We start from the raw sequence: 16,126 nt of genomic DNA on the forward strand, positions 1-16,126 counted from the left end.
TATCTGGTGTAATCATTGATCTCCTTATGTAACAGATTCCACTGTTCTGACCCATGAGGTCTGTCACCAAATCATCAAGAAACAATTATATAACTGACAAATTATTAGTGACAGCAGGGACCATAACTGTCCCTCAGAAGGTTATCTGTGATTGGTTAATGTGGGCCATCGATCACCTGACTTCCTGTGGAGGCGTCCCTCACTCCAACATATCAGTTGACGTTGTTTTGCTGCTATCTGCTCAGCTTGTTTGTGTTTTATTGCACATGTGAAGGTCCAAAGATCAGCGTGAGCATGCGTCTGGCTGCAGAGCTCCTCCGCTATAAAAACAACCAGCTGTGTTGTTGGACTCATTCACACACCTCCAGCAGGAACATCAAAGATGCTTGCCGCCATCATGGATGCCGTGCAGGGGTTTGGGGTGAGCAGCACCCACTACCTGCAGACCAACTACCAGGACACCCAGGGCCTGTTCCTCTGGGTGTCTTGGGCCGCTGACCTCAGGAACACCTTCTTCATCTTCTTCCCGCTCTGGTTCCACCTGCGGGCATCTGTGGGCATCAAGCTCATCTGGGTGGCGGTGATCGGAGACTGGCTAAACTTGGTCTTCAAGTGGTGAGTCCCAAAGACTGAGTGCGGAACCATGTGACATGAACATGTCAATTTGGGTTATAACCGCTCTTGTCGTCCTCAGGATTCTGTTTGGTGAGAGGCCGTACTGGTGGGTCCATGAGACGCCTCATTATGGGAATGCTGTTCGTCCTCACATTGAGCAGTACGCCATGACCTGTGAGACCGGGCCAGGTGAGGTCGTAGCCCAGACGTCCATGTCTCTGGACATCACGTCATTTGTGGAATGCGACTTTGATTGAACACAAATTAATGTAAACATGTAAAGAAAAGCAGCAGCTGCAGGATTGAAGGCTCTGATTCAGATGCACTGAATGCTCTCATCAGTTCAAAGATTCTGTAGTGGACAGACGTCAAACATCAGAACAGCACATCAGCCAATATTACACTGCAGGTATTAGCTGAGGGTCTCCAGCGTCATTGTACCTGAGGGGATCATTGCCCTGCGGCGAGCTCAGCAGGGTCGCTTCGATTCTTCTGGGTTACCTCAAAGGAGAAAGAGGAATTGTGATTTGCTCTCAGTTAGAAAGGAATTAAGATGGTGTTTTTTTTTAGACAAATGATTTCATTTAGTAAAGGCAGCTTTGATGACGCCAACCTCTGTCGATGTGTCCAGGAAGCCCATCTGGCCACGCCATGGGAGCAGCAGGTGTGTACTACACCCTGGTGACCTCCATCCTCACCATCATGACCAGCAAGAAGAAATATGGAACCAAGAAATCATCCACCAGAGACCAGTGAGTGTGAGACTGGGGCTGTTTACCAGCTCTGTATCTCATGTCCTATCTTCTCTGTGCTGAGTTGATCATTGACCTGTGGGGGGGGGGCTCCACTTGTTTTGCCGTCCAGGCAGGTGAAGTCCTCATGATCAGTGCAATGACAGTCACAGCCTGAAAGGTCTGCTGTGTGTTTCAGGTATCTGAGGGTGGCTCTGTGGACGCTGTTCTGGGGGGTCCAGTTGTGTGTGTGTCTGTCCAGGGTCTTCATCGCTGCCCATTTTCCCCACCAGGTGATTGCTGGCGTTATAACAGGTTAGTCTGGATGTTCTGAGTGGATGATTGAGTGATTTTTGAGGATGTTCTTGGGGTTCTAACGTGTCCAGATGGATCACAGGCATGGTCGTGGCCGAGGCCTTCAACAGAACTCAGTGGATCTACAGCGCCAGCATGAGGACGTACTTCTACACCACCCTCCTCCTCACCTCCTTGGCGGTGGGCTTCTACGTCCTGCTCAAGGTTCTGGGTGTGGACCTGCTGTGGACCCTGGAGAAAGCCCAGCGCTGGTGTGTGAGGCCTGAGTGGGTCCACCTGGACACGACGCCCTTCGCCAGCCTCCTGAGGAACATGGGCACCCTGTTTGGCTTGGGCTTGGGTCTCCACTCGCCCCTCTACACCGAGACCAAGAAGAGCAGCAGCTGGGTGGTCAGATCTGGCTGCGTCATCAGCTCTTTGGTCCTGCTGCACCTCTTTGACTCCTTCAAGCCTCCGACTCACACAGCTGCACTCTTTTACCTGCTGTCCTTCTGTAAGAGCGCCGCCGTGCCACTGGTCACTGTCAGCATCATCCCGTACTGTGTCAACGCAGTACTAAACTTCCAAAACAAGAAGGCAGTGTGACCAAAAATCTCTAAAGACTATTATGATGGAAGAGTCTCTTCCAGATCAAAACTGCGGTGCTTATTGATCATCGGGAGAGTCCTGAGAGATTAGCAAGAAGTTGTCTGTGTGGATCGCAGCTCTGAGACGGCAGTGACACAAAGACCTCACGTTCACCTCAGTACTGCTGACAACTGCTTCTGGAATCCTGAAATGGACAAACACAAGGAGTTGTTGTGTGAAACCTCTGTTTTATATGTTGTAGTAAGTGTCCTAATGTATTTTTTAAATGTTATGAATGTACTTTCTGGATATTTCTAATAAAAATCTTAAAACGTGAAATATTTCATCGATATTTCACTGCACTCTAGGGGCCCAGAGGAACTCTGCCCACAATCATGACCATATCACATTACGGTGGCTTTGTGATAATACAAATATCTTAAGACATTTCATCTACAATACATCAGGACATCTGTGGAACTGAAGATGGAAAAAATACACCGAAAAAGACCACGAAGAATTACATATTTATTCATGGTCATGTTTTCAGTCACACACAAGTTACATGACACGAATGCCGTTGCAGCTTGAGTCAAGTCAACCAAAGTTCTGTCCTGACTCTGTCCAAGTAGAGCAGGTCCAGCACCTCCCTCCTTCAATGAACCTCCACCCTACAATTCTCCATCAGCAGCACATCCTGCAACAGCAGCCACCAGAACCTTCCTTTACCAGCAGGAAGGTGGAGCAGATCCAGGATCAGTGGGGACGGAGAGAGAGCAGGAGAGCAGGACAGAGACAAAGACAGAGAATGGAGGAAGACAGAGAGACAGAGGGAAAGAGAGGGACAGAGATAAAGAGGGAGAGAAAGGAGAGACTGATGGACAGAGACAAAGACAGAGAATGGAGGAAGACAGAGAGACAGAAGGAAAGAGTGGGACAGAGATAAAGAGGGAGAGACAGGAGGAGAGACGGATGAACAGACGGGGACGTGAGCAGGTGGAGCTACGGGTGGCAGCTGGAGCCTCTGCAGGTCTGGAGCCTCCACCAGCAGCAGCATAAGGTTAGCTTAGCACAATGACTGGTAGTGGGTGGGAAGTGTTAGCGTAGCTGCGTCTCTGCCTGCATTAATATCAGGAGGGTTGTGTAACCTTGGTGATGAATACCAGTTTAACATGAGGAGACGTTGTAGTGGTAGAATCAGACACGTAGCCGGAACTACTTTCCTGACTGGGCGCAGTGATTTGACGCAGCACCTCCAAAGCTCCACTGGAACTTGGGTCAACAGAACCAAAGGTTTGTTGAGGACTAGAAGAGCGACTGCTGCTACTGATGATGATGATGAGGAGGAGGGTTCCTGCTGGACACAACTCTGAGCCAACTGTAACCTGGGAGCTAGTTGTTACCTGACCATTACAATTTGCACCAAATTAATTCGCACATGTCCTTTTGCTCCTAATCCGTGCTGTGGTCTCAAGAGTGAACATTTAAGGAACGCCATGTTCAGAGAGATGTGATGACATAGTTTCACACGTCATCCAGCGAATTGTGTGTCAGCATGATGGTGTAAGCGGACGGTCAATATTTGCCTGTTGATGGAGTCAGAGTCAGAACGTCCCCGAGTCACAAGAACATTATTATCAAGGCTGCAAGTCCAACTTGTCAGCTATTGATGCTAACACTTTCTCCATGTCAGCCTGCAGGATGGCGGCAAAATGAAAGCTGTAGCTGCAGCAACATTCCACTAGTTTCACCTGTACTGACTCCAGATCTATCCCAGTTCTTGTTCTTTGACTAGACAATAAACCATATTGTGGTCTCACACAAGCTAATATTTTTGTATGATAGACATTTAATGGGGTATTTTTTCTAAAATATTCTTTGCACTTCATTTGAAAACATTATCATATCACTGCATTTTATAATAAATGTAATAAAATAATCATGCTTTTTTATTCATCTAGAGTTAATATAATATAAATTAGTTTACAGAAATGTTACATAACTCAGTGGTTTAATGGCCTTTGTTTTTTGAATGTTGGCTTGTTATAATGTATTGTTTGAACTCCCTTTCAAAAATCAAAAATAAAGGGTTGCGATTATCGAATTTGGATTTGTGAATATGGTATTTTACCATGTGAAGGTAGGTACCAAAAATGAACTGATGATGTAATGTTGGTCTTTGCTGTTAGCAGCAGAGGGAGAATCCCAACAACACATTTACAAATGTAGCAGAAAACCAGAGACACCCGTTAGAACAATGAACGTACGACACCTCACCAGAACCCACGTGAACAGGACAGCACCAGAGGAGGATACAAATCAGAATGAGCCGTCCACATCAGGGTTCTTTAGGGTCTCCGTAGAAATAATTATAACTGATGACTCGTTCACAAGACACTCCTTGAATCTTATTTATAATCAGACATCAGATGTTCTTCCAGTTCAGGTTAGGACTGAGATTTGTTTGATCAATTAAACAGAATAGACACAAACAATAGAATAGATAAAAAACAATAGAATAGACACCAACAGTAGAACAATAGAATAAACAAAAACAATCGAATCGGTACAAAAAATAGAACAATAGAATAGACACAAACAATAGATACAAACAACAGAACAATAGAATAGACAAAAACAGAATAGACACAAACAATAGAATAGACACAAACAATAGAACAATAGAATAAACAAACAATAGAACAATAGAACAGACACAAACAATAGAATAGACACCAACAATAGAACAACAGAATAGATACAAACAGTAGAACAATAGAATAAACAAAAACAATTGAATCGATACAAAAATAGAATAGACAAACAATAGAGCAATAGAATAAACACAAACAATAGAACAATAGAATAGACACAAACGATAGAACAATAGAATAGACACAAACAATACAATAGACACAAACAGTAGAACAATAGAATAGACACAAACAATAGAAAAGACACAAACAATAGAATCGATACAAACAATAGACACAAACAATAGAATCGATACAAACAATAGAACAATAGAATAAACACAAACAATAGAACAATAGAATAGACACAAACAATAGAACAATAGAATAGACACAAACAATAGAATAGACACAAACAGTAGAACAATAGAATAGACACAAACAATAGAAAAGACACAAACAGTAGAACAATAGAATAGACACAAACAATAGAAAAGACACAAACAATAGAATAGACACAAACAATAGAAAAGACACAAACAATAGAATCGATACAAACAATAGACACAAACAATAGAATCGATACAAACAATAGAACAATAGAATAAACACAAACAATAGAACAATAGATTAGACACAAACAATAGAATAGACACAAACAATAGAATAGACACAAACAATAGAATAGACACAAACAATAGAATAGACACAAACAATAGAATAGACACAAACAATAGATTAGACACAAACAATAGAATAGACACAAACAATAGAATAGACACAAATAATAGAATAGACACAAACAATAGAATAGACACAAATAATAGAATAGACACAAACAATAGAATAGACACAAACAATAGAATAGACACAAACAATAGACACAAACAATAGAATCGATACAAACAATAGAACAATAGAATAAACACAAACAATAGAACAATAGATTAGACACAAACAATAGAATAGACACAAACAATAGAATAGACACAAACAATAGATTAGACACAAACAATAGAATAGACACAAACAATAGATTAGACACAAACAATAGAATAGACACAAACAATAGATTAGACACAAACAATAGAATAGACACAAATAATAGAATAGACACAAACAATAGAATAGACACAAATAATAGAATAGACACAAACAATAGAATAGACACAAACAATAGAATAGACACAAACAATAGACACAAACAATAGAATCGATACAAACAATAGAACAATAGAATAAACACAAACAATAGAACAATAGATTAGACACAAACAATAGAATAGACACAAACAATAGAATAGACACAAACAATAGATTAGACACAAACAATAGAATAGACACAAACAATAGATTAGACACAAACAATAGAATAGACACAAACAATAGAATAGACACAAACAATAGAATAGACACAAACAATAGAATAGACACAAACAATAGAATAGACACAAAGAGTAACAGACATGCCTCAGCAAACAAAGAGAGAGGGGAAGAAGGGGAGAGAAAGAAGAAAACGGGGGTGGGGCTCAGGTTCAGCACCTCTACTAATCTGCTGAGCTTCATTGCATTTTTTTAGGTCCTAAATTTCACAGAAGCAATTTAGGTCACGCCTTCACCTCCTGGGGCGTCCCTGTGCTGGCATGACGCTGCTGTTTGTGTCTCTGTTAACACGTTTGACCACGTCAGTGACGTCACCACCGCATCCAAACAGTTCCAGGCTACCAAATATGAATGTGTTCCACAGGATCGATGCTTTAAAGACATCTGAGAACAAATCAAACTCTTCATCGATGAGACGATCACGCTCAGGTAAGGCGAGGGCCCGGCATCGTCATCAACGAGCCTCCTTTCATCAACCCACAGTGGGTCTGACGTCATTGGAGTAACGCCAGACTTCAGCATGTTGGAGTAAATCTGAGTTCCGTAGTCAGGACTGAGCGGCGTGACAGGCCTAAGACGAGCTGACAGGCTGTGGTCGTCCCCACCTGTGCGCCTCTGGCTTTCCAAAGGTAAACCTCACCTAAAGACGACTGCAGGAGTGCCAGGTTCCGTCTGCCAGCCTCCTTTAAAGAGGCTTTTGAGGCCGTTGGTTTCCTCCGTGATTTCCAGCTCCTTCTTCCTACTTCCTTCACAGCACACTTTTCATTTTCAACACTCCCATTTTTCTCTGTACGTTCCAATGCGATCATCTGCAAATACAACATTTACCTCATCTTTCTTGGGTTCATTTTTAAAGTAAATTTGAATGAAACTTCCAATGACCTTTTTAAAACGTGTGTTTGAGGATGTGAAGGTGAGTCTGATCATGTGATCTGTTAGAGGAGTTGTAGGATTAGGCTGAAGCTCAGCTCTAAGATATGACATCAACCAGAAAGCAAGTCCAGGTTCAATCCCGCCATCAGGTGAGACCAGGTGGGGACCAGCACGCCACGCATCTTTGAGATTAAACACACTATTAAACACACTACAAAAGTCAAGCAGACCAGGGTCACAACGTGTTTGGGACATCCATCACCACATTATACCCCCCCCCCCCCCCCCCAATAAAACAACTAAGGTTTTTTGACAAAGAGCAGCGACAACCGAAAAAAGTTCAGCTTTGGTTGAGACTGCAGTATCCAGATGTTTCCCAGAAGTAGAAAAGGGCCACGCCACCGCTCTGCTGGACTCTCCGCTGAGTTGAACAAACCTTTTGAGTGCGTTTCTTCAGAGAACACACTGTGCTCTTAGCCCTGTAACAGGCCAGCAGAGAGGCGGCCTGGAGCCCGGAGTCATTTTCTGATGAAGGAGTTCAGATTTATTCTTGCTGAGGTCAAACATCTCACACACCTGTCGTCTCTCACGAGCCCGCGGGGCTACAGTCGTCACTTCCTGTTCTTGGCTGGGACTGAAGCCAGTTGTCTTCCCTCTTTTCCTCCTTGGCTTCCTGGTCATCCAGGATCTTTGTTCTTCTTTATTCTGCTCCAGTAAGAGAGAAAAACTAGACTCAGATTTCGCGCAGAAGGCTTGATTACGTGTGAACACGTTCGACGTCATGACGTAATACACGCCGGCGCACTAGGTGGCGGCACGCACCTTGAACGGTGCTTTGTGGCCCGCCATTGAATGAAGTAAAAGAAGAAGAACGCTCGCTCCACCGCCGAAGAAGAAATCCAGGAAGTCCCCCCTGCTGACGTGACTCCAGGTGAGAAAGACGTGTTTACCGGATTTCACGCGTGAAGCCAGACCGCTCGTCCTCGCGCGTCGTACCAGAGCAGCTCGCGCTTCCATGGCGGCGGCTCCTGCCACGCGGCCAACGAGGAGCCGCATCGGCAGCCCCGGAGGACCGGGAAGGTCAAGCTAATGCTAAGTTAGCAACGTTAGCTTCTCAATGATGGAACCACCGGAGCTCTGACTGTGGTCCAGGTACCACAGGGTTATGTATCCATAAACCGAGCGATAGAAGGTCCGAGGAGAACCGAACCCGGGAATTACAATGGTTCCTTTCAGGTGCCGTTTCTTTCAAGAGCTGATGCCGGGTTCTGATGCCAGGAGCTGTTGGTTTGTTGGGTTTGTCGTTATAACGAAGGTTCCGGTCGGTCGGAAGCCGCTTCTAGTCCGGCTCGGTCCGATCGCTGCCTTCTGTTGTTATCCGAAGAAACGAATTCGCAAATTCTCAAAGGCCCAATCCCAGTCTCTACCCTCACAGGTGCCAGTGACGTCACTGGCAGGTGATTGGGTGGGAGGGGCTGCGAGGGTAGTATAAACTGGGGGGGGGGGGGCTCTCCTGTTACCATGACAACATTATCAACAGTTCAGTGTTTCACAAACTATTCACTAAATTATAACAAGAAACAATGTGACATTAAGTTGGAATAAAGTGTGAAGGAAACAGGAGATCAGGAGTAAGAGAGTGTGTGTGTGTGAGAGTGAGTCAGTGAGACTGTGAGTGTGAGAGAGAGAGAGTGAGTCAGTGAGAGTGAGACTGTGAGTGTGAGAGTGAGACTGTGAGTGTGAGAGAGAGAGTGAGTCAGTGAGAGTGAGACTGTGAGTGTGAGAGAGAGTGAGAGTGAGACTGTGAGTGTGAGAGAGAGAGTGAGTCAGTGAGAGTGAGACTGTGAGTGTGAGAGAGAGAGTGAGTCAGTGAGACTGAGTGTGAGAGAGAGAGAGTGAGTCAGTGTGAGAGAGAGAGTGAGTCAGTGAGACTGTGAGAGTGAGTCAGTGAGACTGAGTGTGAGTGAGACTGAGTGTGAGTGTGAGAGAGTGAGTGAGACTGTGAGTGAGATTGTGTGAGAGTGAGACTGAGTGTGAGAGAGTGAGTGAGACTGAGTGTGTGTGAGTGAGACTGTGAGTGTGAGAGAGAGTCAGTGAGACTGTGAGTGTGAGAGAGAGTCAGTGAGAGTGAGTGAGTGAGTGTGTGTGTTGTGTGTGTGCATGTGTTCGTCCTCAAACACTGCGACCTCCACTGACGTTACCTTCATCTCCCTCACCTGTGCGGATGAGTGTGGGTGTGTTTGTGCGGTTCATCTCTGTGGGTGCCACAGTGATGGTTCTGTTTTTCTGACCCAAGACAGTCGATTCCTTCGCAGCCCATCTTGTTGGTCCACCAGTATCTGCCGGCGATGGTGTTGGGGGAGGTTCCGGCTGAGAACATCGCCCGTCCACTGGGCAGGAATGAGGTCATCGGCCTGCTGTTCCGCCTCACCATCTTTGGTGCTGTCACCTACTTCACCATCAAGTGGATGGTGGACGCCATCGACCCGACCAGGAAGCAGAAGGTGGAGGCTCAGAAGCAGGTGAGATCAGCTGCTGTTGATTATTGATTTTTCTCCTGAGGTGGTTCACCGTGTATGTGTGTGCAACCGTGTCCGTTGGAACGGCCAACAGGAAGTCTGGCCCCCCCTGTGTTTTTCAGGCAGAGAAGTTGATGCGTCAGATTGGCGTTAAGGATGTGAAGCTTTCAGAGTATGAAATGAGCATCGCCGCTCACCTGGTGGACCCACTCACCATGCAGGTAGACAGACAGGAGCACACAGCTGTTGTCATCACAAAACTCCTCCCAAACCTAAAGGATGTTCAGTTTAACGTGAATGAACGGCGTGCAGATCACCTGGAGGGATATCGCTGGTCTGGATGACGTGATCACGGAGCTGCAGGAGACCGTCATCCTGCCCGTGCAGAAGAGACACCTGTTCCAGAGATCCAGGCTGCTGCAGCCCCCCAAAGGTCAGAGGGAGGTCATGGCCACACTTAGGAGCGTAGCATAGAGGGCAGGGAGGAAGGAGAGGAGACGAAGAGGGAGGAGGGAGGCTCTGGTCCGATCTTGTGTGTGTGTGTGTGTGTGTGTGTGTGTGTGTGTGTGTGTGTGTTTGTGTGTGTGCGTGCGTGCGTGTGCGCATGCCAGCTCATGGTAACAGCACCTGCCTGAACAGAGGCGTCACAGTACAAGCTAACAATCAGGTTGATTTGCGTTGCCTCAACTCTCTGTAGATGGCGCCAGGAGCGACTGGTGGGAAGATTAGAGGGAGGAGAGGAAGATAAACAGGAAGAGACAAAGCAGTGAAGGAAACACAGTGAAGGAAGGGACGCCACAGTACACATCTTAATGCCTTCCTGTTGTTATGGTAACAGGTGTGCTGCTGTATGGGCCACCAGGTTGTGGGAAAACCTTGATCGCCAAAGCAACGGCCAAGGAGGCGGGGTTTCGCTTCATCAACCTGCAGCCGAGCACTTTGACTGACAAGTGGTACGGAGAGTCCCAGAAGCTCGCCGCTGCCGTCTTCTCATTGGCTGTGAAACTGCAGCCGTCAATCATCTTCATCGACGAGATAGGTAAAGCACACACACAAATAAACACATACACACACAAACACAAACATACATGAGGGGAAGAATATGACTGTCAAGTGAACAACTTGAGTGTATCAGGCTTGCTGCTGCTGTTGTTGTTGTTGTCATTGTTGTTGTTGTTGTTGTTGTTGTCATTGATGTTGTCATTGCTGTTGTTGTTGTCATTGTTGTTACTGCTGTTGTCATTGTTGTTGTCGTTGTTGTTGTCATTGTTGTTGTTGTTGTTGTTGTTGTCATTGATGTTGTCATTGCTGTTGTTGTTGTCATTGTTGTTACTGCTGTTGTCATTGTTGTTGTCGTTGTTGTTGTCATTGTTGTTGTTGTTGTCATTGATGTTGTCATTGCTGTTGTTGTTGTCATTGTTGTTACTGCTGTTGTCGTTGTTGTTGTCATTGCTGTTACTGCTGTTGTCATTGCTGTTGTCATTGCTGTCGTTGTTGATGTTGTCATTGTCATGGCTGTTGTTGTCGTTGCTATTGTCGATGTTGTTGTTGTCATTGCTGTTACTGTTGTTGATGTCATTGTCATGGCTGTTGTTGTCGTTGTCATTGTTGTCGTTGTTGATGTTGTCATTGTCGTTGCTGTCGTCATTGCTGTTACTGCTGTTGTCATTGCTGTTGTTGTCGTCATTGTCATGGCTGTTGTTGTCGTTGCTGTTGTCGATGTTGTCGTTGTTGTTGTTGTTGGTCAGACGAAGGAATCCAGATGTTTGTCTTTATAATGAAACATTTCATCTTCGGGTCGATGAATTTTCAAAGCTGAGGTTCTGTTTTCAACCCGAGGGCTTCTGTGTTCCAGACTCGTTCCTGAGGAGCCGTTCCAGCTCCGACCACGAAGCCACAGCTATGATGAAAGCTCAGTTCATGAGTCTGTGGGACGGACTGGACACTGACCACCAGTGCCAGGTAACCAATCACAGCGGAGCGCACCTGAGCCGGCGGCACAACCATCCTCTATTTATAGAACTATTTTGATTGGACCCGGGTTTCTTCCACATCCGACTGCTTCAGCAGTTCAGTGACTAGCAGGAGGCGGTGCTCCTTCAAGTCAGGGAGGCGGTGAAACCATAATAACGATCAAATGTGTAATTTTGGGAGCGCGCTCAGAGACACTTCACGCCAGATGCTCTGTGTATCTGCTAGATGTTACTGGTCACTGCTGTGCAGACACGTGTGTTTAATGACGGTGGTGTATCAGGTATTGTCCTGTATTGTCAGGTGATCATCATGGGAGCCACCAACCGTCCTCAAGATCTGGACTCGGCCATTCTGAGGAGGATGCCCACCAGGTTCCATGTCAACCAGCCTGTAAGTACACGCTCCTGGGAGCCAACCCCGGCAGCCCAGTACGTGGCGTTGATGGAGATGAGCACCACAATCACACCAGCTGGTTTGTGTGTTTCAGAGCGTGTGGCAGCGGGAGCAGATCCTCCGCCTGATCCTGGAGAACGAGAGCGTGAGTTCCCCGCCGTCCCACTCAGACGCTGAGTACTGACCTGCTAATGAACCCCTCGCCCTGTCAGGGTCAGAGGGTGTGATAGAGGGGTAACCCTGGCCCCCTTCCTGACCAGAGGGGTGAACCAGGAAGCAGGTTCATCATAGCCAGGCTGTCTTTCAGTACTGTGGCTCGACAAACCCTGAACTCTCAATCAGAGGTCAGTGGGTGGGATCTTTCTTTCGAGGTCAAGTACATCAGAAACTGATGACCTGACGCCATCGCTGCTCTTCTCCCAGCATTCCTCTCTCCCCTCCTTGGCAGCAGCTGTGCTGCTTTTTGCTGTCATAATTGTTTGATGTTGTTCCTGACCATCATAGTCACTTGTTCTTCTGGACTAAAGTAGGTGGCATCCGTCCATTTGTACAAGTCACATGATGCGTTACACGCCCCTTTTTATGGGGACGTGCACAGAGCCTGAAGCAGAAGCCTTGATTGACAGAGAGAGATCCCACCCACCGTCCTGATACCAGTGACCTCTGACTGGGAGTTCAGGGTTTGAGGAGCCGCTTGTTGAAGGAAAGCCTGGCTAGGAGGAACTTCCTGGTTCCCCTCTGGTCCCCGTCCTGACCTTCTAGCTGAGATCTTACACGTGGAGGTGGTGGTCCAACCCTGACGGTTCACTTGAATCTGATCAGCTCAACATCTCTGGCAGGTGGACTTGTCTGTTGATCTCGTTGACATCGCCAGGGAAACGGAAGGCTTCTCAGGAAGTGACCTCAGAGAAATGTGTCGCGATGCTGCGCTACTGTGTGTCCGAGACTTTGTCCACGCTCAGAATGACAGGTAGGTCGTTGACTCGTCCAAAACACTCCAGACACACACCTACAGGTCAGAGTGGAGCTGGTCGGGTGAATTCCCAGAGCAGCTGGTGAGATGAAGCTGGTGCCAACACGCCGAATGATGCTCTGTTTCTAAAGGTGGTTATGACATCACATCTGCGAAGGCTGCTGGTGTCTTGATGTCCAGATCATAACGGAATGTTTGTAAACACAGAGGCAGCAAAGAGCTTACGTTCACGTGATCGTCTCGGCTCAAATTACAGCAAACGAAACATGGAAAGATTATACATGAAGATACATCTGTGAAAGGGTAAAAAGTTCTTCATGGTCATGAAACATCGCGTCTGTCCCTCTTAGGGCGGCGGAGGATTTCATTCGTCCTATCCATCAGTTGGACCTGCAGAAGGCAATTGCTAAAATGAAGAAATCCAAGATGGCGGGCGGTCATGGCGCCCTGCTGCATGCTGCGCTGGACTGAACACACAAATCAGAGGATGACACAGTTGCAGGTTCCATCGGGGCCGGCGTTTACGAGCGAGTGCTGCTTGTGTTAAATGTGCTGAACGTGTGCCACTGCTTTGTTTTCTGACGACCAGCTGATGACCACTCAGGATGAGCCAGGGATGACAGCAGCGTTTGTCTCCAGAGTCGTGAGTTTCAGCTGTTATGGGAACAGAATTCCTCGTCACACCCGGTCTGTTTTGCTGCTTCCTGCTGTAAATACCTTCAGAGTAAAGTGTCTTTTTAAAGATCAATCCTGCCGCCTGGCTGTCATTGAGCCAGCGTGGAGAAGCTCCTACGCCACCTTGCAGCGTCACGACCGCACCTCTGACCTTTGTGAGAAGTCGTCTCTTTATCCTATTGATTTCTCAGTTGAAGCTGCTAAAACATCAGGTCAGTGTGTATGAGCTCACACTGCTAACACCAGTCGGCGGCTGTGAACATACTAGCGGAGTAGCCTGCTAGCGGTAGCGTTGCCCTTTACCCTGTCGGCCATGTGACCATTGCCTTGTGTCTCTCTTCCTCCAAGGAGGGAATGTTGGCCTCTTTGATGCCGTACATCTCCTCCAGAGCTAAATCTTGCAATTGACCTTTAATTTGCAGACATTGGTTTCCCTTCAATTCAGTCTGTTTTTTCTCAGCGGCATCTAGTGGACGTTCGAGTAACTGCAACTTAAAGAAGAACATTGTGTCAGGAAAAAACTCTGAAACTACAGATTATTAGTGCAGCAGTTCCTGTTCTCAGGACGTAAACTCTCCAAGTAGTGTGAAAATATGGAATTTCAAATAAAACTGAAAACAAATATTTGTTAACTCATCTAATTACATAACGAGAACAGAAAATAGTGTCCAACGAGCTCAGGCCCTAATTAGAAAGAACAAGATTAATTAGAATGACTTTTTTTTCACTGTATTTATTTGTAACTTTCTCACAGCATCTTTTGTCATCGGCTTGGATTGGAAGAAGTCAAGCATAAAATTTAAATCAATTATTCGATCAGACTTAATGTGGAGGAATCGTTTTCAAAATAAAATGTTTTGAAAGAGAAACTGAATCCAGTAGATCTGTCGGAAGCTTACTCGATCTTTTGTGGTTGTGAAGTTTGAACATTGAGCGCAAGCAGCAAATGAAATGTCTGACTTCAAATTTGTTGCAGAAACCAAAACCTTTGAGTTGAAACGTGGAATGTTTCTAAAAATGTGGAAGCAGCTCAGCTGGATCAGACATGGAGGCGGATCAGGTTCTGATGGGACGGTTCAAAAAGGAACTTGTTTTTTGTACTTCCATGTGGTTGTTATTGCCTGTTGACCTATGACCTTATCACTTACGGATGACGCAAGAGTACATTTTTAAGTCGAAGCCATCTGATGACCTCATTCTCACCCGACCAACCTCCTAAAAGCATAAAACAAATCAGAAAGGTGGATGCGAGCGTTCGTTTCTTGTTGGTGAATGAGATCATTTCCTGTGAAAAGCATCTGTGGTTTCTGTAGAGATCAGCTGTTGGTCAAGAACAAATCATCTTTGAGCAATAAAATGAAGTTGCAACTTGAGCCAAGTGTTCATCTACTCTGTAATAAAGGACCGTGGCGTCATGAAGGTCTACATTGTTGGACATTTTACTCACTTGATAAAAGTAAAAACAGACATTTTGTTCCATTTCAAACAAACATTTTATGAAAGCTTTCCAGTACAACTTTGGCTGCCATCTTTCCCCAAAAAGCAGTGAAGGAAAAGTGACGATGTTAACAAAGTTTGTTACTTCATAAAAAGTCAAACGCAGCATGTGGGGGGAAACAAACACGAAGTCTCTCTACATCTTTGATGGGACTTTCATTGTCATGTCAGTCACAAATCGTTCCCATGAAAGAACCCCCAGCTCTCAAATGCAGCAAAACCAAAAGATGAAGAATGAAGATCCTGAACAGAGTTGAACCTGAGGAGGAACCGTAAACTGCGTCCGTGTTGGCCCACACAAGGACGCAGCTCTCGAAGAGGCGTTGATCAGTCGCATCCAAACAGGTTAAGTGTCACCTTTAACCCTTCAAAGTATGTTATTATATTATGTTGATGGGAGGAGCTAATAACTGTCAATCAGGGAGACAAGACTATTTCACTCCCTCATCCCTGATCCTGGTGCTGCTGGAGGAGGCTCCAGACCTGCAGAGGCTCCAGCTGCCACCCGTAGCTCCACCTGCTCACGTCCCCGTCTGTCCATCAGTCTCTCCTCCTTTCTCTCCCTCTTTATCTCTGTCCCTCTCTCTCTCCTTCTATCTCTCTGTCTTCCTCCATTCTCTGTCTTTGTCTCTGTCCATCAGTCTCTCCTCCTTTCTCTCTCTTTATCTCTGTCCCTCTCTTTCCTTCTGTCTTTCTCTTCCTCCATTCTCTGTCTTTGTCTCTGTCCATCAGTCTCTCCTCCTTTCTCTCCCTCTTTATCTCTGTCCCTCTCTCTCTCCTTCTATCTCTCTGTCTTCCTCCATTCTCTGTCTTTGTCTCTGTCCTGCTCTCCTGCTCTCTCTCCGTCCCCACTGATCCTGGATCTGCTCCACCTTCCTGCTGGTAAAGGAAGGTTCTGGTGCCTGCTGTTGCAGGATG

General features: G+C 46.0%; 2 protein-coding genes and 1 long non-coding RNA gene across 5 annotated transcripts; 2 read left to right on the forward strand and 1 right to left on the reverse strand.

Annotated features, from left to right (window-relative positions):
• The first annotated feature begins 345 nt into the window (after positions 1-345).
• On the forward strand, positions 346-2,560 carry g6pc1a.2 (glucose-6-phosphatase catalytic subunit 1a, tandem duplicate 2). Its single transcript, XM_086195644.1, has 5 exons — positions 346-615; positions 695-804; positions 1,247-1,367; positions 1,546-1,661; positions 1,744-2,560. Exons 1-5 carry the CDS (start codon positions 383-385, stop codon positions 2,244-2,246), a joined length of 1,083 nt encoding a protein of 360 aa, XP_086051770.1. The 5' UTR covers positions 346-382; the 3' UTR covers positions 2,247-2,560.
• LOC147240134 (uncharacterized) lies at positions 2,029-8,606 on the reverse strand. Its single transcript, XR_015111556.1, has 3 exons — positions 8,000-8,606; positions 7,754-7,882; positions 2,029-2,433 (listed from the first exon to the last, which is right to left on the reverse strand). It is a non-coding gene; the product is annotated as an uncharacterized LOC147240134 (long non-coding RNA).
• atad1b (ATPase family AAA domain containing 1b) lies at positions 7,961-15,084 on the forward strand. Of its 3 annotated transcripts, none has more exons than XM_086195641.1 (10): positions 7,961-8,108; positions 9,474-9,699; positions 9,819-9,917; positions 10,009-10,129; positions 10,535-10,735; positions 11,552-11,658; positions 11,971-12,060; positions 12,158-12,208; positions 12,903-13,033; positions 13,387-15,084. In XM_086195641.1, the coding sequence occupies exons 2-10, from the start codon at positions 9,526-9,528 to the stop codon at positions 13,505-13,507; spliced, it is 1,095 nt and encodes a 364-aa protein (XP_086051767.1). In that variant the 5' UTR covers positions 7,961-8,108; positions 9,474-9,525; the 3' UTR covers positions 13,508-15,084. The 3 variants fall into 3 exon arrangements, with proteins under 3 accessions (XP_086051767.1, XP_086051768.1, XP_086051769.1); XM_086195642.1 differs by having other exon boundaries at positions 8,020-8,108; positions 9,493-9,699; XM_086195643.1 differs by having other exon boundaries at positions 8,069-8,108; positions 9,478-9,699.
• Positions 15,085-16,126: the final 1,042 nt, after the last annotated feature.

The sequence above is a fragment of the Aulostomus chinensis genome, chromosome 23 (assembly GCF_037954235.1).
Source record: "Aulostomus chinensis isolate RoL2024-O1b breed Wild chromosome 23, RoL_Achi_v1.0, whole genome shotgun sequence".
Taxonomy (NCBI): Eukaryota; Metazoa; Chordata; class Actinopteri; order Syngnathiformes; family Aulostomidae; genus Aulostomus; species Aulostomus chinensis.